The sequence below is a fragment of the Microcaecilia unicolor genome, chromosome 3, assembly GCF_901765095.1.
Source record: "Microcaecilia unicolor chromosome 3, aMicUni1.1, whole genome shotgun sequence".
NCBI classification, from domain to species: Eukaryota; Metazoa; Chordata; class Amphibia; order Gymnophiona; family Siphonopidae; genus Microcaecilia; species Microcaecilia unicolor.
Window position 1 is genome coordinate 332,016,682 of NC_044033.1, and position 23,764 is coordinate 332,040,445.

Genomic DNA, 23,764 nt, shown 5'->3' on the forward strand with positions numbered 1-23,764 from the left:
AGCAGTCCTGCAGAATCGTTTTACTGTTTAAAATCCAACGCCACCCTCCGGCTCATTATTTCCACCGGGCTCACTATCTACTTACATTACAAAGATTCATCTTTATTGTGAACCTGGTAGTTAGTGAGTTCCATATGTGAGATTATTATGCCTGCGTTTTCTTGGAGAAAGCTAAATTATTTACCTATAGCAAATTTAAAGTAGTACATTTTGACACCCAAAGCTAAAGGAGTGTATGCAGAAAGAAGACCACTCCAGCCCTGTCCCTCTAGACACCAAGGATCTCCCCAGGTAAGGCCTGAGGATGAAGAAAGGACCAGGGTATGCAGGAAGGGGGACATATCAAAGTGCTGACACAGAAGTTATGCGGGTGCTGGATGATATTCAGTGCAATGGAAGCGCTGTATGCTAATTTATCTCATGCATATTCATTGTGGATATCCTGAAAACCCGAGTGGCTAGATGTGTCCTGAGGACTCGGATGAGAACCCCTGTGCTAACCTGAGCCTATGAAAACTAGAAACAAGCTGAAGTTAAAAGGAAAACACATGAGACAACTCCAAAAATAAAAGCTCTCAAGATTAGGCTGCTGAAGGTCTGATGCTAGTTTGTGGAGAAGTTCATGCCTCTCTTTCTCCAAGTTTTGGTAAGGTTATAAGGGCACTTCTATCCAACATCTTGGCTATATACAGCGAATGCTACATACCTGTAGAAGGTATTCTCCGAGGACAGCAGGCTGATTGTTCTCACTGATGGGTGACGTCCACGGCAGCCCCTCCAATCGGAAACTTCACTAGCAAAGTCCTTTGCTAGCCCTCGCGCGCCCGCGCGCACCGCGCATGCGCGGCCGTCTTCCCGCCCGAAACCGGCTCGAGCCGGCCAGTCCAGTATGTAGCAAGACAATACACTTTAAGGGAAGACACAACTCCAAAGGGGAGGCGGGCGGGTTTGTGAGAACAATCAGCCTGCTGTCCTCGGAGAATACCTTCTACAGGTATGTAGCATTCGCTTTCTCCGAGGACAAGCAGGCTGCTTGTTCTCACTGATGGGGTATCCCTAGCCCCCAGGCTCACTCAAAACAACAACATTGGTCAATTGGGCCTCGCAACGGCGAGGACATAACTGAGATTGACCTAAAAAATTTACCAACTAACTGAGAGTGTAGCCTGGAACAGAACAAACAGGGCCCTCGGGGGGTGGAGTTGGATCCTAAAGCCCAAACAGGTTCTGAAGAACTGACTGCCCGAACCGACTGTCACGTCGGGTATCCTGCTGCAGGCAGTAATGAGATGTGAATGTGTGGACAGATGACCACGTCGCAGCTTTGCAAATTTCCTCCATGGTGGCTGACTTCAAGTGGGCTACCGACGCTGCCATGGCTCTAACATTATGAGCCGTGACATGACCCTCAAGAGCCAGCCCAGCCTGGGCGTAAGTGAAGGAAATGCAATCTGCTAGCCAATTGGATATGGTGCGTTTCCCTACAGCCACTCCCCTCTTGTTGGGATCAAAAGAAACAAACAATTGGGCGGACTGTCTGTGGGGCTGTGTCCGCTCCAGATAGAAGGCCAATGCTCTCTTGCAGTCCAATGTGTGCAGCTGACGTTCAGCAGGGCAGGAATGAGGACGGGGAAAGAATGTTGGCAAGACAATTGACTGGTTCAGATGGAACTCCGACACAACCTTTGGCAGAAACTTAGGGTGAGTGCGGAGGACTACTCTGTTGTGATGAAATTTGGTGTAAGGGGCCTGGGCTACCAGGGCCTGAAGCTCACTGACTCTACGAGCCGAGGTAACTGCCACCAAGAAAATGACCTTCCAGGTCAAGTACTTCGGATGGCAGGAATTCAGTGGCTCGAAAGGAGGTTTCATCAGCTGGGTGAGAACGACATTGAGATCCCATGACACTGTAGGAGGCTTGACAGGGGGCTTTGACAAAAGCAAACCTCTCATGAAGCGAACAACTAAAGGCTGTCCTGAGATCGGCTTACCTTCCACTTGGTAATGGTATGCACTGATTGCACTAAGGTGAACCCTTACGGAGTTGGTCTTCAGACCAGACTCAGACAAGTGGAGAAGGTATTCAAGCAGGGTCTGTGTAGGACAAGAGCGAGGATCTAGGGCCTTGCTGTCACACCAGACGGCAAACCTCCTCCAATGAAAGAAGTAACTTCTCTTAGTGGAGTCTTTCCTGGAAGCAAGCAAGATGCGGGAGACACCCTCTGGCAGACCCAAAGAGGCAAAGTCTACGCCCTCAACATCCAGGCCGTGAGAGCCAGGGACTGGAGGTTGGGATGCAGCAGAGCCCCTTCGTCCTGCGTGATGAGGGTCGGAAAACACTCCAATCTCCACGGTTCTTCGGAGGATAACTCCAGAAGAAGAGGGAACCAGATCTGACGCGGCCAAAAGGGAGCAATCAGAATCATGGTGCCTCGGTCTTGCTTGAGTTTCAACAAAGTCTTCCCCACCAGAGGAATGGGAGGATAAGCATACAGCAGACCTTCCCCCCAATCCAGGAGGAAGGCATCCGACGCCAGTCTGCCGTGGGCCTGAAGCCTGGAACAGAACTGAGGGACCTTGTGGTTCACTTGAGATGCGAAGAGATCCACCAGGGGGGTGCCCCACGCCTGGAAGATCTGTCGCACCACACGGGAATTGAGCGACCACTCGTGAGGTTGCATAATCCTGCTCAACCTGTCGGCCAGACTGTTGTTTACGCCTGCCAGATATGTGGCTTGGAGCACCATGCCTTGACGGCGAGCCCAGAGCCACATGCTGACGGCTTCCTGACACAGGGGGCGAGATCCGGTGCCCCCCTGCTTGTTGACATAGTACATGGCAACCTGATTGTCTGTCTGAATTTGGATAATTTGGTGGGACAGCCGATCTCTGAAAGCCTTCAGAGCGTTCCAGATCGCTCGCAACTCCAGAAGATTGATCTGTAGATCGCTTTCTTGGAGGGACCACCTTCCTTGGGTGTGAAGCCCATCGACATGAGCTCCCCATCCCAGGAGAGACGCATCCGTGGTCAGCACTTTTTGTGGCTGAGGAATTTGGAAGGGACGTCCCAGAGTCAAATTGGAGCAAATCGTCCACCAATACAGGGATTCGAGAAAACTCGTGGACAGGTGGATCACGTCCTCTAGACCCCCAGCGGCCTGATACCACTGGGAGGCTAGGGTCCATTGAGCAGATCTCATGTGAAGGCGGGCCATGGGAGTCACATGAACTGTGGAGGCCATGTGGCCCAGCAATCTCAACATCTGCCGAGCTGTGATCTGCTGGGACGCTCGCACCCGCGAGACGAGGGACAACAAGTTGTTGGCCCTCGCCTCTGGGAGATAGGCGCGAGCCGTCCGAGAATCCAGCAGGGCTCCGATGAATTCGAGTTTCTGCACTGGGAGAAGATGGGACTTTGGGTAATTTATCACAAACCCCAGTAGCTCCAGGAGGCGAATAGTCATCTGCATGGACTGCAGGGCTCCTGCCTCGGATGTGTTCTTCACCAGCCAATCGTCGAGATATGGGAACACGTGCACCCCCAGCCTGCGAAGCGCCGCTGCTACCACAGCTAGGCACTTTGTGAACACCCTGGGCGCAGAGGCGAGCCCAAAGGGTAGCACACAGTACTGGAAGTGGCGTGCGCCCAGCTGAAATCGCAGATACTGTCTGTGAGCTGGCAGTATCGGGATGTGTGTGTAGGCATCCTTCAAGTCCAGAGAGCATAGCCAATCGTTTTGCTGAATCATGGGGAGAAGGGTGCCCAGGGAAAGCATCCTGAACTTTTCTTTTACGAGATATTTGTTCAGGGCCCTTAGGTCTAGGATGGGACGCATCCCCCCTGTTTTCTTTTCCACAAGGAAGTACCTGGAATAGAACCCCAGCCCTTCTTGCCCGGATGGCACGGGCTCGACCGCATTGGCGCTGAGAAGGGCGGAGAGTTCCTCTGCAAGTACCTGCTTGTGCTGGAAGCTGTAGGACTGAGCTCCCGGTGGACAATTTGGAGGTTGAGAGGCCAAATTGAGGGTGTATCCTTGCCGGACTATTTGGAGAACCCACTGATCGGAGGTTATAAGAGGCCACCTTTGGTGAAAAGCTTTCAACCTCCCTCCGACAGGCAGGTCGCCCGGCACTGACACTTGGATGTCGGCTATGCTCTGCTGGAGCCAGTCAAAAGCTCGCCCCTTGCTTTTGCTGGGGAGCCGCGGGGCCTTGCTGATTCGCACGCTGCTGACGAGAGCGAGCGCGCTGGGGCTTAGCCTGGGCCGCAGGCTGTCGGGAAGGAGGATTGTACCTACGCTTGCCAGAAGTATAGGGAACAGTCTTCCTTCCCCCGAAAAATCGTCTACCTGTAGAGGTAGAAGCTGAAGGCTGCCGGCGGGCGAACTTGTCGAATGCGGTGTCCCGCTGGTGGAGAGACTCTACCACCTGCTCGACTTTTTCGCCAAAAATGTTATCCGCACGGCAAGGCAAGTCCGTAATCCGCTGCTGGACTCTATTCTCCAGGTCGGCGGCACGCAGCCATGAGAGCCTGCGCATCACCACACCTTGAGCAGCGGCCCTGGACGCAACATCAAAAGTGTCATAGACTCCTCTGGCCAGGAATTTTCTGCACGCCTTCAGCTGCCTGACCACCTCCTGAAAAGGCTTGGCTTGCTCAGGGGGAAGAGCATCAACCAAGCCCGCCAACTGCCGCACATTATTCCGCATGTGTATGCTCGTGTAGAGCTGGTAAGACTGGATCTTGGACACGAGCATAGAGGAATGGTAGGCCTTCCTCCCAAAGGAGTCTAAGGTTCTAGCGTCCTTGCCCGGGGGCGCCGAAGCATGTTCCCTAGAACTCTTAGCCTTCTTTAGGGCCAAATCCACAACTCCAGAGTCATGAGGCAACTGAGTGCGCATCAGCTCTGGGTCCCCATGGATCCGGTACTGGGACTCGATCTTCTTGGGAATGTGGGGATTAGTTAATGGTTTGGTCCAGTTCGCAAGCAATGTCTTCTTCAGGACATGGTGCAAGGGAACAGTGGACGCTTCCTTAGGTGGAGAAGGATAGTCCAGGAGCTCAAACATTTCAGCCCTGGGCTCGTCCTCCACAACCACCGGGAAGGGGATGGCCGTAGACATCTCCCGGACAAAGGAGGCAAAAGACAGACTCTCGGGAGGAGAAAGCTGTCTCTCAGGAGAGGGAGTGGGATCAGACGGAAGACCCCCAGACTCCTCGTCAGAGAAATATCTGGGATCTTCCTCTTCCTCCCACGAGGCCTCACCCTCGGTGTCAGACACAAGTTCACGGACCTGTGTCTGCAACCTCGCCCTGCTCGACTCCGTGGAACCCTGTCCACGATGGGGGCGTCGAGAGGTAGACTCCCTCGCCCGCATCGGCGAAGCTCCCTCCGCCGACGTAGTCGGGGAGCCTTCCTGGGAGGTGGCCGCGGTCGGTACCGCACGCGGTACCGACGTCGGGGACCTCAACCTGGGCGATGGGCCAGCCGGCGCCACGCTCGACGGTACCGGTGGCGCAAGCACCGCCGGTACCGGAGGGGTAGGGCGCAACAGCTCTCCCAGAATCTCTGGGAGAACGGCCCGGAGGCTCTCGTTTAGAGCGGCTGCAGAGAAAGGCTGAGAGGTCGATGCAGGCGTCGACGTCAGTACCTGTTCCGGGCGTGGAGGCTGTTCCGGGCTGTCCAGAGCGGAGCGCATCGACACCTCCTGAACAGAGGGTGAGCGGTCCTCTCGGTGCCGATGCCTGCTGGGTGCCGAATCCCTCGGCGACCCAGAGCTCTCGGTGCCGACACGGGGAGGAGACCGGTGTCGATGCTTCTTCGATTTCTTCCGAAGCATGTCACCGGAGCTCCCCGGCACCGACGAGGAGGACGTCGAATCCACCCGTCGCTTCCTCGGGGCCGAGACTGAAGAAGGTCGATCTCGGGGGGGCTGTACCGCAGGAGCCCTCAGGGTAGGCGGAGACCCACCCGAGGGCTCACCGCCACCAGCAGGGGAATGGACAGCCCTCACCTGCACTCCACCCGATGCACCACCGTCCGACGACATCAGCAGACGAGGTCCTGGTACCACCGACGTCGATGCAGCTATCCGATGTCTCGGCGCCGATGCAGAGGCCCGATGCCTCGATGCACTCGATGCAGGGGCGGCCGAGGAAGATGGTCTGGACGCTGACGACGTCGATGCACTCGAAGATCCCGGTGCCGATGCCGACGAAGAGCCCGAGAACAACACGTTCCACTGGGCTAGTCTCGCTACCTGAGTCCGCCTTTGAAGCAGGGAACACAGACTGCAGTTCTGAGGGCGGTGCTCGGCCCCCAGACACTGAAGACACGACGAGTGTCGATCAGTGAGCGAGATAACCCGGGCGCACTGGGTGCACTTCTTGAAGCCGCTGGAAGGCTTCGATGTCATGGGCGGAAAAATCACGCCGGCGAAATCAAAAGCCGAAATGGCGAAATTCGAAGCACCAAATTTAGAGGGAGAAAAAATCTCGACCGAGGCCGAAAAAAGGCCTACCCCGACGACGAAAGAAAACTTACCGGGGCAAAAAAGCTGGAAGTACGGGGAGGATTTACACGAAACCCGGCGGGGGGTTTCCGGAGCACTTCCCGACTAGGACAAAGCTTTCCCGAAGGAAAAAAACACGTTCAAACAAATTGGACGCGCGAGGTCGACTTTCCGGGGCTCGACACGGCGAAAACACGACCGTACCGAGTGCGGACAAAAGAAGACTGGCCGGCTCGAGCCGGTTTCGGGCGGGAAGACGGCCGCGCATGCGCGGTGCGCGCGGGCGCGCGAGGGCTAGCAAAGGACTTTGCTAGTGAAGTTTCCGATTGGAGGGGCTGCCGTGGACGTCACCCATCAGTGAGAACAAGCAGCCTGCTTGTCCTCGGAGAATGACTTTTACACACTGCAATTAAGGAGTACAGTCTGCCTGGAAGTGTCCACGTGCCAATAGTCTATTTTCACACCTGAAGAAACTCCATTTCTGACACCGAAATACCACTGGGATCTTGTATTCCTTCAGGGAATAAATCATTGCTTTGCTTAACATTCCTGAGACAGAAGCTGATACACAGGGATAGCATGGAAACTTGGGGTTTACAGTTGTGTTGCTCCTATGACACATGAGGTGGTCACAATAGAGAGGGAAGTAGAGGACATAGCAGTAGCGGAAGTAGTGGGGGCCCATGCCACATTCAAGGCTGACCACATAACTCAGCAGGATTGAAGCGGCCCGGGGTATCAGAGAGGGAGAGTTGCAAGTATGTCTCTTGCTAGGAATCCAATATGGCAGAGTGAGGAAACGCAGGCCAGCACCTGAGGCAATGCCACAATCATGACCCAGGAAAACAATGCAGAAACTCTAAGTCATTGCCTCAGAAAAGGCCACAAGTAGAGCCCAAATATCACCAGTGAAAACTGATGTGTCTAGTAACACTAGAGAAATAAATGGTGGAAGTAAAGGAACAAGCAGTAAGATGAGGGGAATAAAGGATGCAACTTTACTAGGACATTTACAACTACAAGATCAGGCAGGTAGATTGGTTAAATTAGATTGTAAGCTCTCTGTAGATAGGGAAATGCCTACAATACTTGAACATGACACCTTCAGCTACCAGTGAAAAGGCATTAGCTAAATCTAAATAAATAAATGAAGCAGTTGAGTGGATATGTGGAGAAATATACGACAAGAAATCCAGTACAAAACAGGTAGAGGAAAGCATCAGGAAGGTTTTTGACTTGCAGGAGAAAGAAGCTTGAGAGCAGAGTCTCATTTCAAAGGTGGAGAAGAGAATGACACGGGACAAAGTTTGTCCTCGTCCCCATGGATTCCGTCTCCATACCCGTCCCATCCCTGCCCCTTAGGTTCTGTCCCTGTTCCATCCCTGCTGGCCCCGTCTCCATCCCCATCCCCGCAGGTTCTGTCCCCGTCCCATTGGCTCTGTTCTCATCTACAGAAGGCTCAAACATATATGATTTTATATTTAAATCCTTTTATTAAGGTATAAAAAGGAACAATATGTTGTGCAACTATTGTTTATAAATTACAAAAAGAAAACAGTAACTGAGTAACTATAATAACCCCCCCTCACCCTTCCCAACAATAACTGACTTTTACTACACCAAGGAATCCTAATCCACCCTGTTAAAATGTCCAGGGGTACAAAATACAACCCGTTCTGTACGCCCTAGCGGGGGAGAAATATGCCCTATGAAGCAGTGTTATGATTTTTTAATCTGTAGATGAGTAAGTCATCAACAATATCAGGATTTAGTCTAGCTATCCTATCTTCCACAGTCCTTCCTGCAATAGAAGATGTCTTCTTAGGAGATGTGCTGGTAGCAAGAATGTACAGGATCCCCCATGCAAATTTTGCTAGTTGTGGCCAGCATGTTTGCTTGTTCTTCCAAAAAAATCAGAATATTGTCATCTGCATCAAACATAAATAACAGTCCAGTTCACTGACAGGCTTCAAAGTAGAAAATGACACGGGGGACAAAGTTTGTCCCTATCCCCAAAGCTCTGTCCCCATCCCCGTCCTGCCCCTTCAGGCTCTGTCTCTGCCCCGTCTCTGCAGGCTCTGTCCCCATTACCGCTGGTCCCCGTCCCCTTGTCATTAAGTACATAAGTAATGCCACACTGGGAAAAGACAGCATCCTGTCCATGACAGCGGCCAATCCAGGCCAAGGGCACCTGGCAAAGGCCAAGGGCACCTCTAAGATAGAGTACCAGTACCCCAAAGGAGCACCACAGCTCACCACAAAGCAGCATCAGACCCTGCCCTTTCTGCCAACACAAATAAACTAGGCATACAAGAACACTGCACCTGAACATTCAAGGAGTTTGAGCGTGCTGCCTGCTCAAACCAAGTGCAAACTACTGAGCAGGAGACAGTGCAGAAGAAGGGCAAAGCAAAACCAAAAAGATGCATGTTTCCCACCTTGATAGAACCAAAAATAACATACCTTTATTAGAAAATTTGAGCAAATTTGTCTTAAAAACAGCTTGCCAAAGCACTTAATTTCACCAAAGCAGTTTGCAAAGCTCTTTTCAATATGAGCTCACCTATATTTTCTACATAAAAATAACCTTTACTCTATCATGATAGTGGGAGCACACCTTATTTTGATTCATCTTGGGACTCTGAGGATATGCCTGACTGATTAGGGGGTTAATTAAGGTAGTCTGCTGTGATAAGCAAAATTGAAAACTATACATTTGTACAAAATAAAGATTGTAAACTGTTACTTGCCTTATATCATTCCCTGTGGTAAATGTAAACAAACCACTCTAATTTACATAAATCTTAATTTGTGCATGCTTTCCTCTGTACCAGCCACATATGAGCTCAGATGAGGGGTGCGCATATGCTGCCACACCTGAATAGGGAACTGCTTTAGGTTACACCAGTGAGACAGTAAAAAGTCCGAAGACACTATTAATGGGTATCAAATGTTAATAATTTAAGTCAGCAACTACAACAAAAAACAGAAAATCCCATTCAAATTTAAGCTTTACTTCCTGTCATCAACTCCACCCTTTCATGTTTACCTTTTTGTCAAGTTTCAGCCACGTCAGGAAGCCTTTGGTGTCTGTGTACTGAAGTCCAAAGTACCATACTTCACGCAGACCCACAGTCTTCACCACCTGAAACACAGATCTGCACATTTACAAAGGTAAAACTTGCCTGAAACATATTTGGTACTGTTACACTCTAAAAGTGCCTAATTATTAAACAGAGTAAGGTGTTTAACCTGGTTTTAATGCATGTAATCTAGGGATGGGCTGTTTGAAACAAATGTCACTTGCTGATATGAGTAATTCATTAGGCCCTTGATAGAAACTGCCAACTTGAAAAAAAAAAAAACAACAACAAAGATTTGTATGGGGGATTTCCAAACTGCTGCTGATTCACAGTTACCTTGCATAAGGAGAAATTAGGTTATTCCCACTATTCCAGAACCTGTGGGATAGCTGTGGCCACAGCCAGCAGGGGGAGAGAATTGAAAGTTGAGCTAAGATATCTTTCTCTTGGCATCCAGTCCAGCTCCTCAGTATTTACATGGACAAGCAGTAGGGAGAAACTTGGAATAAATAAACAACCTTACACTCCTCGTTAACCTAACACTAACCAGACGAACAAACATATGGACTTCTCATCTCTGGACAACTTGAAGAGAACAAGAGATAAGTAGGAAGCACCAAGCAAGGTGACAAGTCGTTATTTGACCCATTACTTTGCACCAATAAACATCTCAGAAACCTCAGGTGGGCCTCTGGATAGTGGGAAGGGCTAATGGAAAGAAAGTGATAAGATAAGACCCAAGTTTCTCCTTCCATTACATAGCTTCCCACTGATTCGGAACCTGTGAGACGTTCAAAAGAAATCCCTAGAGTGGGTGGGATCCTGGTGCAGCCGCCCTGAGGAACAAAGCCCTAAAATTGCAAGTGCACTGCAACATCCACTACGTCGCCGCCTTGCAAATATCCGGAGACAGTAAAGTAGTCTCTGCCTAGGATGTTGCTGTACACCTTGTGGAATGAGCCCACAAGGCCTGAGGAGCCTGCTTCTCTGCAAGCAAATAAGCTGACTTAAAAGTTCCCTTCAGTCATCTAGCGACTGTGGGCTTGGAAGCCCATTCTCCCGAGTCCAAGGAGTGCCTGCTGAGAAAGTCCACCTTCACATTCAAGGACCCCATGATGTAAGCTGCTGACAAGCAAAGATTTATCTCTGCCCAACTCATGAAGCTGTCACACTGTCGGAGAAAACTTGGAACGGGGCCCCTGCCAAAAAGGGAGTAAAGTCATGTAAGGCATTCTGCACTGCCCTGAGCTCCAAGCAATTTATCGACCAAAGACTCCTGTTCCATCCAAGTGAAAGATGGAACTTGTAATGAGCTCCCCAACTTGACTTGCTAGCATCCATTGTCATCACCTTCCATTGTGTTCAACTTGAACTGAAACAATGGCCCAGAGCACCAGCAAGGAATCTACAGTGGCCTGTTACAAGGAGGGACTGGATGGAAGAGCTCCAACTTCTAATCTTCTGTAAGAATATCCAGATCCTACTGGTCTGACTTGATTTTGGCCCACTCTTGAAACTCCTGTAATCCTTCCACCACAGAAAAAGAAGAGAAGAATGTACCAGCCTCGCATCACTGCGAAGCTGTGGAGGCATCAGGTGCTCTAGCTGAGAGGACTTCCTGTCAGCATGAAAGGAAAACTGGAATGCCTGAAAGTGGTACTTCTGGCTATATTGCTGACGACCGAAGGCCCCTGAAGATGAACGACCAGAGGCTATCTGCTTATCCTCCGGCAACCACTATGGCTTACTTCCCTCCAGTTCTTTTACCAAGTTACTTAGATCTTCTCCAAACAGCCACTTGACTCAAAAGGCCAGATTAACTCGATGTGACTGATGCTGCATCCACTGCCCAATGCTGCAACTAGAGTTGCTGATGTGCCATGGCAGCCAAAGACACAATGGGGCTAGTACTGAACCTTGTGTGACACCGCAGATTAAAGGCACAGGGGCAGAAGTTGAAGAAGGAAATATAACTGAGAAAGTGTGATCTGAGAGGGACAAGTGAAATCATTGCAGAACTCCAGAAGCCCAATGTCAGCCAGCCAAGTTAGAAGAAGAGAGCAGACTACGAGATCAAATGCAGACGTTACATTCAGTGAGACCACCAGGGCTATTTGACCTCTATCAAGGATATCATACCTGTTAGTTTCCTTTCTGTTAGTCTTGCTGCACCATCCTGTACAACTGATTGGGTCTTATCCCCTTCCTGCCAGAAAATGGAGGTAGAGTAACTGACCTTGCCCAGTGACATCACTGGTATAAGAGTTGGTGCTCTGTGGAAAACTTTAGTATGCCTCTGTCAAAGCAGCAGGTGGTGGTCCAATATACCACACCCATGCCCCATCAAACCACTGCAGTCATAATTAAATTCAATGATTTATATAAAGATATAAAAAATAATAATCTATTTTTAAAGACCACCACTAGAGAGAGAGAAACAGAAAACTCAACTGAGTCCCTTGACCCAAAGTCTTCCAGGAAGAGTGACAGGGTGGTGCAGCAGTACTAAAGGAAAGGAAATTAACAGGTGCAATGCACTCCATTTACGTGTACGTCGGATAAGCACATGCTTTGTTTAACTGCATGCCGTACTTCGGTTCCATTTTTTGCACCATCAATTAATATGGGGACAAACTTCGGTTTAGCGCACTAGTGATAAGTGCAAGATTCGCTTATATGCATGGTTTAAGACTGTTCCTCTGCAGGAAAGACTCCGAATAAGCGCGTGCACGAAATATGGAAGCCGAGTGGCGTGTGACAACCAACGCGATTTCAAATTTACTGCCCCTTTAACTGCCACAGGCAGAATAAGCAAAAGAATGTTGTTACAGTGTACACTGGGGTCGTCGTCGTTGCGCAACTGTAAGACTAACACTGGCTGAACGAATAGAAGTTCTTAAAAAATTAGAAAACAAAGTCAAGCATCTATTGCTAAAGAATATGGTGTCAATCCCAGTCAAATTTCATGTATCTTGAAGCAGAAAGACCAGCTTCTGGAAGACTGGCAAAACAATACAAATCCACAATGGAAATGAAACCGGTCTGGAAAAGCTGAGGAGGTAGAAGATGTTCTTCTTTGGTGGTTTTCTCAAGTCAGGAGCAGACAGTTTCCTGTCAGTGGTCCACTGCTTATGGAGAAAGGTAATCAGCAAGCTGAAAGTCTTGGACTAACTGAATTCAAAGCCACTGTTGGATTGTTGGAAAGATGGAAGGAGAGGAACAACATAAAATTCAAAAAACAGCATGGTGAAAAAAGACGCTGATGACTTTGGTGCTGAAAATTGGGTTGTTTCAGTTCTTCCTAACATCTTGAACGAGTTTGCACCTCGTGACATTTTGAATGCTGAGGAAAACGGTCTCTACTGGCGAGCGATTCCTGATGGAACACTTGCATTCAAACAAGCCGAAACTACAGGAGGTAAAACGTCGAAGGACCGACTGACGATCCTCCTTTGCTGCAATATGGATGGGAGTGAGAAGTTGGAACCACTCGTCATTGGAAAGAGCAAACAGCCCCGTTGCTTCAAGAAAGTTTTAAGCGACTTCCTATGTCATAAGAGGCTAACGCAAATTCATGGATGACGGGGGAAATTTGGAAGCAGTGGTTAAAGTTAGAATGCGGGCACAAAAGCATCAGATTTTGTTGCTTTGTGATAATTGTGCTGCACACAGTGATGATGTCAGGCTGTCTAACGTTAAGGTGGTCTTCCTGCCACCAAACACTACCTCTCTGATCCAACCTATGGATCAGGGCATAATAGCCAATTTCAAACAACATTATCGGGCTCTTGTGCTACGTCGTCTGATGAGCATTATGGATGGCCAGACTGGCAAGGATAAACGTGCTGTTGAACTGGCTTGTAATCTATCACTGTTGGATTCCCTACATATGCAGAAAGAAGCCTGGAATCATGTTACACAGGCAACCATTGTGAACTGCTACAAGCGGGCAAGCTTTGTTAGGGATGTGGAGAAGGACGAAACAGATGCAGCTGTTGCAAACACGTCACATGAACAGGCTATTGACATCCCAGCCGGTGTTACTTAAGAGGCGTTTCATCAGTATGTAGCTGTTGATTACGATCTACAAACAGCTGACGACAGCACTGATGTCGAGATATGCGCCTAAATGCAGGCAATGGCTGATGATGAAACAGATGATGAAATGAGCAGCGAGGCACATGCTGACGAAATTCAACAACCTCCTGTCACTTTTGCAAGAGCGCTGGAGAGTCTCAACACCGTGCGGGCCTATCTGGAGGCCACTGGATGTCAGTGCTATGACAGTTTTTACCATCTGGCAGACGTAGTCTATGGAACTCACAGACACAAGAGTGTACAGAGGACTATGACTGATTACTTCAAGTAAGTCTAACGTCAGTTAACAGAGACTGTATACTGTACGTATAATAAACAGTACTGTACATATGTTTATCAGATGTCAAGCTTCTTTGGGTCACAATGGTAAGTGCACGTTCCGGTTAACTGCATGTATTTCTTTAATTGCACTGTATATGACTAAATTTCACCTTCCTTAGCATGCAGCTGCACCATCCTCTACCACTGTGATGTACCCAAGCAGAAACTCACTGGGCAGGGGAAGATGAGGCCCCCTGATCAGCATGTTGTCTTTTACCAAAATATGGAGCAACAACCAGGCCACTGCTCAACAGATATCCTCTGGTGAAACCACTTAGGCCCAGGCGTCACCTTTCGAGGCCCACAGAAAAGGATGAACAAATGATCAGAGAGATGAAAGGCGTTCGTCTCCTGCAAGTACTGAAACAATCCTGTAGAGCCTCCTGACCCTTGAGTCTGCACCCTGATCCAAAAAAGAGGGCAAGCAGATCTCCCGATTCACATGGGAAAAAATAAATCACTTTCAGGAGGAATGAGGGAACAATGTAGATGGACACTGGGTCCTCCGAGAAGAGATAGGGGTCCTGACAGGACATAGCCTAAAGCTCTGACATTCTTTTGAAGGACGCAATCAGCCCCAGAAAGACAGTCTTCAAGGTGAGATCCTTGAGCAAGGCAGCCCTCAGGAAGCTCCCAAAAGCTCAAAGGAAGCTCCCAAAAGCACATGAAGGACCAGATTCAAACCCTAGGAGGGAGACATGGTTAAACAGGCCGCAGACAAGTGATCCCCTTCAGAAACCATACAGAAACCCCCAGCACCCTTATCCTGTAACAGGAGAGCGCCGCCAGCTAAACTTTGAAGTAGTTCAGTGCCAAACCCTGCTGCAGAAAACTGAGCACCTCCAGTATCTGAATGGGGAGAGGGAGCACCTTTGACACCATTCCTCACAAACTTTCCAGGCCCAAAGGTAAGCCAAGGAAATGGACAACTTGTGGGCTTAATTTTTAAATATATCTTGCTAGGTACCTCCTCTCAAGGGCCAAAGTAAGCCAGAAGAGATCTAGATCCTGCATTTCTACTGGAACTTGTCCAGGAAACCCACAACCCCTAATCCCTGGAAAGAGGAAGCGGGGAGTCCAGGAAGAGCTGAACGAGATCTGTATACCACAGACTTTGGGGCAAATCCAGAGCTACCAGACAGGGATTCTCCAGGACCCGGCTGATCTGGGGTCATGGCAGAAAGAAGCACAGAGGCTCCTCCCTGGCCTACTGGTAAGCATCTATTCCCAGTAAGGTTGCCTCTTTCCTGCAAATGAAGCAGCATTCTACCTTGGTATTCTTGCTTGGTGCTATGAAGTCAAAGACAGGCTGCCCCACCGGTCCAAGAAGAGCTGAAAGGCGGTCTCGTCCTAGCTCCTACTGCCCTGGATCCAGCAAGGACTGGCTCAGGAAGTCTGCTTGAACATTGTCCCTACCTGCGATGTGGACTGCCAACAGCACTAGGATGTTTGACTCTACCCAACAAAGGGCTGCTGCTTCCACAGGCACTGCTCAACTCCTGGGGCCTCCCTATTTGAAATAGGCAACCACTGTCATTTTGTCTGCCATCACCTGGATCACCCTCCCCCAAAGCAGGGGAAGGAACTCTGTCAAAGCCAAGGGGACCACTCAGGTCTCCAGGCAGTTCACTGACCATGCTGCCTCCAGAAAAGTACCAACATCCCTGGGTCTCTCTGCCCAAACAATGACCCCCTCCCCCCCCCCCCCCCCGCCAACCAAGAAGACTCACATCAATCATCATCACCAAAACCCAGTCAGTTGCGGGAGGGGTCAGTGGAACCCCCCTTTGGGAGGTGCCTGGGGCAATCCCATCAGGGCAGGATGCATTGAGCATTGAGGGGAAGAGGCAAATGATGGTAAGTCCTGGGAGATGGGCGCCCACCACGACAAAAGAACTGCCTGGAAAGGAAGTGTGTGGGCTTGAGCCCAATAAACCACTTCCAGAGTCACCACGATGAATCCATGAAGATGGAGACAATTCTCAGGCCTGTAGGACTTCCAAGGTGCAGAGGTTGCATTTCTGGGCTTGCAGCTTGCCTATGTTCTTCTCCATGAGAAACAACCCTCCCTTGGGTACATTGAAGCAGACCCCCAGGTATTCCAAATTAATAGAGAGACAAGTGGCTATTTGCCCGATTCACCACCCAGCCCAAGACCTCCAGAAGCTGGAAGACCTAAGATGCATTCGCTCTAGCGTTTGCTTCAGAGTTGGCCTGGTTGAGCCAATCGTCTAAGTAAGGATAAACTCGAATCCCTGGCAGCGCACGTGCACTTCCACTATCATCATCACCTTGGACACGTGCAAGGGGCTGTTGCCAAACCAAACAGAAGAGATTGAAATTAAAAATGCCAGCCCAGGACACAAAGGCAGAAATGCTTGTAATCTACTCTGACTATGCTGGTAAGCCTCCCAAGGTCCAGGGAGGTCAAACTCACTCAGGACGCAGATCATGGATCATAATGTCTCCATCTGAAAGCGCAGGTCCTTGAGACAGGCATTGTCCCCCATTATAGGTTGAGGATGGGCCAAAAGAAGCTACCTTTCTTTGGGACCACAAAGAAAACAAAGCAGTGATCTTGCCCCCGCTATGAAGGTGGCACTGGTTCCACCATGCCCAGATCTAGTAGATGCTAAGATGGCCTCGTGTTTTACAGCAAAGCCACAAGGCGAGACCATGAAGGCATCATGGACTGGATAAGGAAGCTCCAGAACATAGTCCTGACTGAACTTGAGGATCCTTGGTTTGAAGTGACATGGGCCCACTTATGGCTGAAGAAGGTCAGTTGCCCCTTATCTGGAGCCAGTGAGGAGCCCCAAAGCACCTTCACTGTGCACCTCTGATGCCTCTGGTAGAGTTAGAGGTCCCAAGATCTCCTGACCTTTTACAGACATGACAGGACCCTGGCTTGAAGGGCCTACTGGGGCCCAAAGCAAGCCCAACTGCCTGAAACCAACCTCCTCCTCTAAGATGGGGCTTGGCCAAGGAGGCACGCTGGGACCTTTTCTAGCACAATTCGGAGTCTCCCCCAGATCCTCCCCAAAAAACCAACAACCCTTGAAAAGAAGTTGACTCAGACGCTTCTTGGAGGCTGTGTTCACCACCCACTGGCACAGCCAAAGTCTCTTTTGACCCACCACAAAAAAGGCCACAGAAGAGGTTATTCATACCAAACTCTAGGAGGACATCCAACAGGAAGACCGCTCATGATTCCAGTCAAATCACATCTGGGGACTCTGGCAGCTGTTGCAACCAGCGCAACATGGCTCTAGCCACATAGCCCCCCACACACAGCAGCCTGCATGTCCAATGTAGTGGAGGAGAAGGCCAGCCTCAGCTGCTGGTCCACCTTCTTTTCATGCATCTTCTTGAGAGTTAAGCCCCCTTCCACAGGGACGGTGATCTTCTTGATCAAATCCATAATCCAAGTGTTCATCTTGTGAAACCATCAATACCTCTCCACCTCCTCAGGAAGGAAAGGATAAAGCCTATCCAGTACCTTTCTCACCCCCCCCCCCCCCCCCAAGGAGTCCATCTGGGGTCTCCCAAAATCATTTGGGAGAGCACCTTGTGGAGAAACAAAATGCTTAGGCGGCCTCAAGAGGCCCTCCAGAATGGGATTCTCCTCTGTGGTTTCAGCTGAGGACAGACTCAGGGCCTCAAACACCAAATCAATGAAGTGGAGAAGTTCTTCCCACCAAAACAATTTTATAACTGGGGAGCACTCCTCCTCCTCTGGATGGGTGACCATCTTTGAGCCAGAGTCACAGAATGACAGACTGTAAGAGATCCTCATTGCAGCCCCCCCCCCCCCCAAAAGGTGAAAGAACCTCCTGCTGGCACACAGTCAAATCTGTGCCTTTTGGCCCCAGCATCAAGGCCCTCTGCATGGCCCCTCAGGCCTATGGAAGGCCCCACAAGCGGTAGGGGATGAGAGTCAGCTGCTAGCACATGCTTACCAAGCAGGATCATGTAGATGCTGGAGAGTGACTAAGACAGCTTGATCCCGATGTCAAGGCAAGAGCTGACATTGTGGTAAATTCCCCCAGCCTCCCCCACCCAGGCAGTTTCAGACGTCAGAAATTGCCCATCACATTGAGGGCAGAGGGAGCTGGCAGCTGTGTGCTCAGCCGACAGCTCCTGCAAGCAGTGCCAGTCTTCCTAGTCACGTGGCTGGCATGCACAGGCCTGATTGCATGCCCGGAACAAACCTCACTCCAGGACCCACTGGACTTCTGCCACCTCCCTACCTGGCTCTCAGGTTTGGATATATATATTTTTTTTTAAGTTGTTTGCTTTGCTTTCTCTTTTTTTTTTTTTTAAATCTAGCTTTATTCCCCTAAAAAACAAAGGAATAATGCTAGACCAGAAGTCCAACCAGATTAAAGATTTCCTATATAGCTATAGGGAGCCAGGGGCCACCCCTAAAGGGGTATGGGAGAGTAGTGGGATGATGGGCACCGATCCAAGCACCTCACCAAAGTTATCGCCTATAGGCAATGACTGGGGCTGCAGAGCCAAGCTCTGTATTCTACCAGAACCGGTCCGCAAACCAGAAACTTGGCAACAAGGCCGTTAGGCTTTACCAAGCAGTGTGGTTTATTTAGCCTGCACGGCCGAGAGCTAAGCCAGACCAGATGCACCAACCCACACAACCTACCATCTACTGCAGGTCGAGAAAATACAAGAGTTTTCTCACACCGCACCAGCTTTTATACTGGTGAAATCACTGGAAAAATCAGTTTCTCTTTGTCCATCTGCTGGTAGAAAGAAAATATAACCCAATCCTACAAAATGGTGCAGCTGCCACTAAAGAATCTTTGTTTTATAAGTATATAATTTTGTTTTAAAGCCTTCCAAAAAGTTGTCTGAATCTCTGATAGAAAAATCCTTAGCATATGAATATGGTTTCTTTTTCTACTTAAATCATTCCCATTGCCTCAGCTACAGATTATAAGCCCTCCAAGGTAAGGAAAATATCTATTGTAGCTGAATGTAACTCACTTTCAGCTACTACTGCAAAAAGGCATTAGATAAATCTTAAACCCCTTCCCCTGCCCCCCCCCCCCCCCCCCCCCCCCCGTTACACAGGTATAAAAGGATAAATGTGGGGTAAAAAGCTGGAAACAAGATCATTGGTGCATGAAGAAAAGCAAGTCAAGGGGACAAGTGGAAAATAGGAAAGCTACTCTGGTCACAGGCACTAGAAGAAACAAATGAATAGAACAGTTTAAACAGCTTTTACTTTAATATTGTGCAAGAAAAATATTATAAGCTGCAAAAGGACATGACAGGAGTATACAATACATACACACCCCCTGGGATCAGCCCCCCCCACCCCTTCAAGCCTTCCCTTCCTGCAGCTGTTACAAAACAGACTAGATTTATGCACCCATTGTGCTTCTGGCATATTCAACTCAAAGCTACCTACTAGTAATACAATAGGCTCAATTTATCACTCCCAGGACAACCTTCTTCAGCAAAATACTGCCTGTCTGAACTAGGTGCTAGTTAAAGATTTGTACCTGAATAAGATTTACTGATCATACCATGAGCACAAATTGGACTAATGGTAAATAAGCAAGCAGTATTAAAAAAAAAGTCTTAAAACAGCATATATGCAGCAGACTGAAAAGGGGGAAAATAAACCCCCTTATAGAGATGAAAATGCACTACAATCCCATCATATAGGGTTACCATATGTCTGGTTTTACCCAGACATGTCCTCTTTTTGAGGACACTGTGGGGCATCTAGGCAGGTTTTGCCAGCCTACCTATTTGTCTGGGTTTGTGGACGGATGCACAGGGAGGTGGGCCTTAGGGTGTCCTGTCCTCTCCTTGTCGTGCCCTGGAGGTCTAGTGGCCTCTTCGGGACAGGAAAGAGACCCCTTCTTTCCTGCCTGGCGCGGCTGCAGACCTCTCGCTCCCGGTGCCGCTTCAAAATGAATGCCGAGAGTTCAAGTGGCGGCCTTGCGAGACTGCCACAGAAGTCTTGCAAGGTCACTGCTTGAACTCTTGGCATCCATTTTGAAGTGGTGGCAGGAGCAAGATGTCTGCGGCAGCGCCGAGCAACAAACAGGGGGCTCTTTCCTGCCCCAAAGAGGCTGCTAGACCACCACGGAACAATAAGGTACAGGAGGGGAAGTGAATGGAGAGAGGGAGCTGTAAAAAAAAAAAAAGGTGGGTGGAGGGAGGCTGGATAAAAGATTGGGGAGGGGCATACATGAGGGGAGAAGGGGAATCTGGCTTTCTGGGGGAGGGGGGTCAAGGTGACACTGCGGTGCCAGGTTGTGGTGTGGTGGGGTGCAGTAGGGTGTTACAGGGGACGTGGCTGAATTATATATTGTGTCCTTTTAAGTCATGGCAAATATGGTAACCCTACCTTCATATCACTTCCAGTGTACCACAGAGCATGCAGATTTATCAGTATTTACTACTGGGGGGGGGGGGGGGGGGGGGGGGAGTCTGTGCAGAATTTTTGAAAATTTTGTGCATAATGTTTAAAATTCTTCAAAATTCTACATTATTTGTAGTTTTTTTTTTCTTGAAGCTTGCTAAACCGCATTAACTGACTGGGCAGGACAAAGTCTTATACAATCTATAAAAACACATAGGAGGAAGGAAAAGAACATTTTTCAATGGAAAGCGAAGGTATTTAACTGTAGCAGGTATTCTCTGAGGATAGCAGGCTTTATATTCTCACAAGTGGGTACAGTGGCGTCGTGATTCACGGTCCAAGCTTTAAGAGCTTTGTGGAGTGCGAGACATGCTCCACCATGCATATGCAGATACCCCCCCCCCCCCCCTGCAAAGGCACGGTTACTACAGCAAGAAAATTTTTAAAACTCCTAGTTGAGGTTGGAGGGTTTGTGAGAATATAACACCTGCTGTCCTCAAAGAATAGCTGCTACAGGTAAGTATCTTTCCTTTCTCTGAGGACAACTGGGGTACCCCTAGCATCCAGGCTCACAGAAAACAACAAACTTTGGTCAAATTTCCATTGTACACTCAGATTTCGCTCTCTTCTCCCCCCCCCCCCCAAAAAAAAACCCCCCAGGGCTCACTCTCGCCTTGCTCTGTTGTTCTGCTCCCCCCTCTCCACAGCACACACTCACCTTGCTGTGCTCCCCCCCCCCCCCCCCCCCCCCCCCCCCCCCCCCCCCCCCCCCCCCCCCCCCCCCCCCCCCCCCCCCCCCGCTTTCTCTGAAGAAAGGATCAGCATGAGAACAGTAAATAAAATTCCTCAATTTTAGTAAATATATTGTTGCTGCACCAGGAACTTTTGGCAACTTTCAGTCAGAGCTACCCAACTGGAAGGATGGAGACGACAAAACACAAGCAGTATAGAACTAAGTATAGCTTCCAGGAGAGGGAGTGATTCCTCACTTACCTGATCGAAGAGCTGTTTGCCTGTAGTGTTGGGCTGGATGGCAAACTCCAGCTCTGCATCCATAGTGGTGACTCGAACATTGATCTGCAATGAAAAGAAAGTGTTAAAATATATTTTAAAAATACCCATTTGAAGTTCTGCCCTTTAAAGTTCACTCTAAATTTCAATTTATGAGTAGCATTATGCCTGCTACAGACACATGGGTTCACTAGTGCTCTAGAGCAGCGGTTCTCAAGCACCCGGGAGGTGTGTCACGGGGCCGGCACACAGCAGCAGGCATATTTGTGATCTCTTGTTCTGTATTTGGTGTGTGACCGAGGTGTGGTATTCTATTGGCAATTAATTTCTGAGTAGAACTCTGTAGCAGTCCCACTTGTAGTAAGTGTATTGGTGTTTTAGGACCCTGTGTAATATTTGTAGTGCTGCCTGTTAAGCATGGTTCTTGTTGTTTAATTCATAGGAAACAGGGCTACTGTATTACGGTAGATTTGCTACATATATGTTGAGTTAGGAAATAACAGAAAACCTGAAAAAATCTTATGTGCCTGGAGGTAACATGAGAATCAATTTTTATTTTTCTTGTATGGTAACTTCCATGGAGAAAATGTGCTACATATAATCTGCACTTGTTGTAGGTGGGAAAAGCAAAGATACTTACCTGTAGCAGGTATTCTCCGAGAACAGCAGGCTGATTGTTCTTACATATGGGTTGATGTCCGTGTCGGCCCAGAAATCGGCATTTTGCAAGCAAAATATAAACAAAGTTTTGCCAGAGTCTTCTGGTGTACGTGCAGCGCGCACGACTTCCCGCCCATCACATAAGCGTGCCTCCTCAGTTTAATCAAAAAGCATAAAAACAAATAAACAACAACAACTCCAAAGGGGAGGTGGGTGGGTTTGTGAGAACAATCAGCCTGCTGTCCTCGGAGAATACCTGCTACAGGTAAGTATCTTCGCTTTCTCCGAGGACAAGCAGGCTGCTTGTTCTCACATGTGGGGTATCCCTAGCAACGAGGCTCACTCAAAAAAATGAACATTGGTCAATTGGGCCTCGCAACGGCGAGGACATAACACAGATTGACCTGAAACCATAAACAACTGAGAGTGCAACCTGGAACAGAACAAAAATGGGTCTAGGGGGGTGGAGTTGGATTCTAAACCCCGAACAGATTCTGCAGCACTGACTGCCCAAACCAACTGTTGCGTCGGGTATCCTGCTGAAGGCAGTAGTGAGATGTGAATGTGTGGACTGATGACCACATTGCAGCCTTGCAAATCTCTTCAATGGAGGCTGACTTTAAGTGAGCCGTGACATGGCCCTCAAGAGTCAGCCCAGCTTGGGCATAAGTGAAGGAAATGCAATCTGCTAGCCAATTGGAGATTGTGCGTTTTCCGTTGGCGACTCCCCTCCTGTTGGGATCAAAAGAAACAAACTGGGCGGACTGTCTGAAGGGCTTTGTCCGCTCCACATAAAAGGCCAATGCTCTCTTGCAGTCCAAGGTATGCAAACTGCTTTCGCCAGGGTGGGTATGAGGACGGGGAAAGAATGTTGGCATGACGATTGACTGGTTCAGATGGAACTTCAACACCACCTTCGGCAGGAACTTAGGGTGCATGTGGAGGACTACTCTGCTGTGATGGAACTTGATATAAGGTGCGTGCACTACCAGGGCCTGAAGCTCACTGACTTTACGAGCTGAAGTAACAGCCACCAAAAAAAACAACCTTCCAGGTCAAGTACTTCAGATGGCAGGAATTCAGTGGCTCAAAAGGAGCTTTCATCAGCTGGGTGAGAATGACATTGAGATCCCATGACACTGGTGGAGGTTTGTCCGGGGGCTTTGAGAAAAGCAAATCTCTCATGAAGCGAACTAAAGGCTGTCCAGAGTTAGGCTTACCCTCTACATGCCGATAAGCACTAATTGCACTGAGGTGAACCCTTACCGAGTTGGTCTTAAGACCAGACTCTGGCAAGTGTAGAAGGTATTCAAGAAGGGTCCGTGTAGGACAAGAAAGAGGATCTAGGGCCTTGCTGTCAAACCAGACGACAAACCTCCTCCATTTGAAAGAGTAACACCTCTTGGTGGAATCTTTCCTGGAAGCAAGGAAGACTCGGGAGACACCCTCTGAAAGACCCAAGGAGGCGCATTCTAAGCTCTCAACATCCAGGCCGCGAGAGCCAGAGACCCCTCGTTCTGGGTGATAAGGGTTGGAAAACACTCCAATCTCCACGGTTCCTCGGAGGACAACTCCAGAAGAAGAGGGAACCAATTCTGACACGGCCAGAAGGGAGCAATCAGAATCATGGTTCCGCAGTCTTGCTTGAGTTTCAGCAAAGTCTTCCCTACTAGAGGTATGG

At 49.2% G+C, this 23,764-nt stretch overlaps 1 protein-coding gene across 1 annotated transcript in view; it reads right to left on the reverse strand.

Moving 5' to 3' along the window:
- EZR (ezrin) overlaps positions 1–23,764 on the reverse strand; it is a 178,147-nt gene that overhangs the window by 87,571 nt on the left and 66,812 nt on the right. Inside the window, exons 3-4 of the mRNA XM_030198425.1 lie at positions 21,406–21,489; positions 9,563–9,658 (exon numbers count right to left, since the gene is read on the reverse strand). Of these exons, the coding sequence (XP_030054285.1) occupies positions 9,563–9,658; positions 21,406–21,489 (180 nt within the window). The remainder of the gene's footprint in view (positions 1–9,562; positions 9,659–21,405; positions 21,490–23,764) is intronic.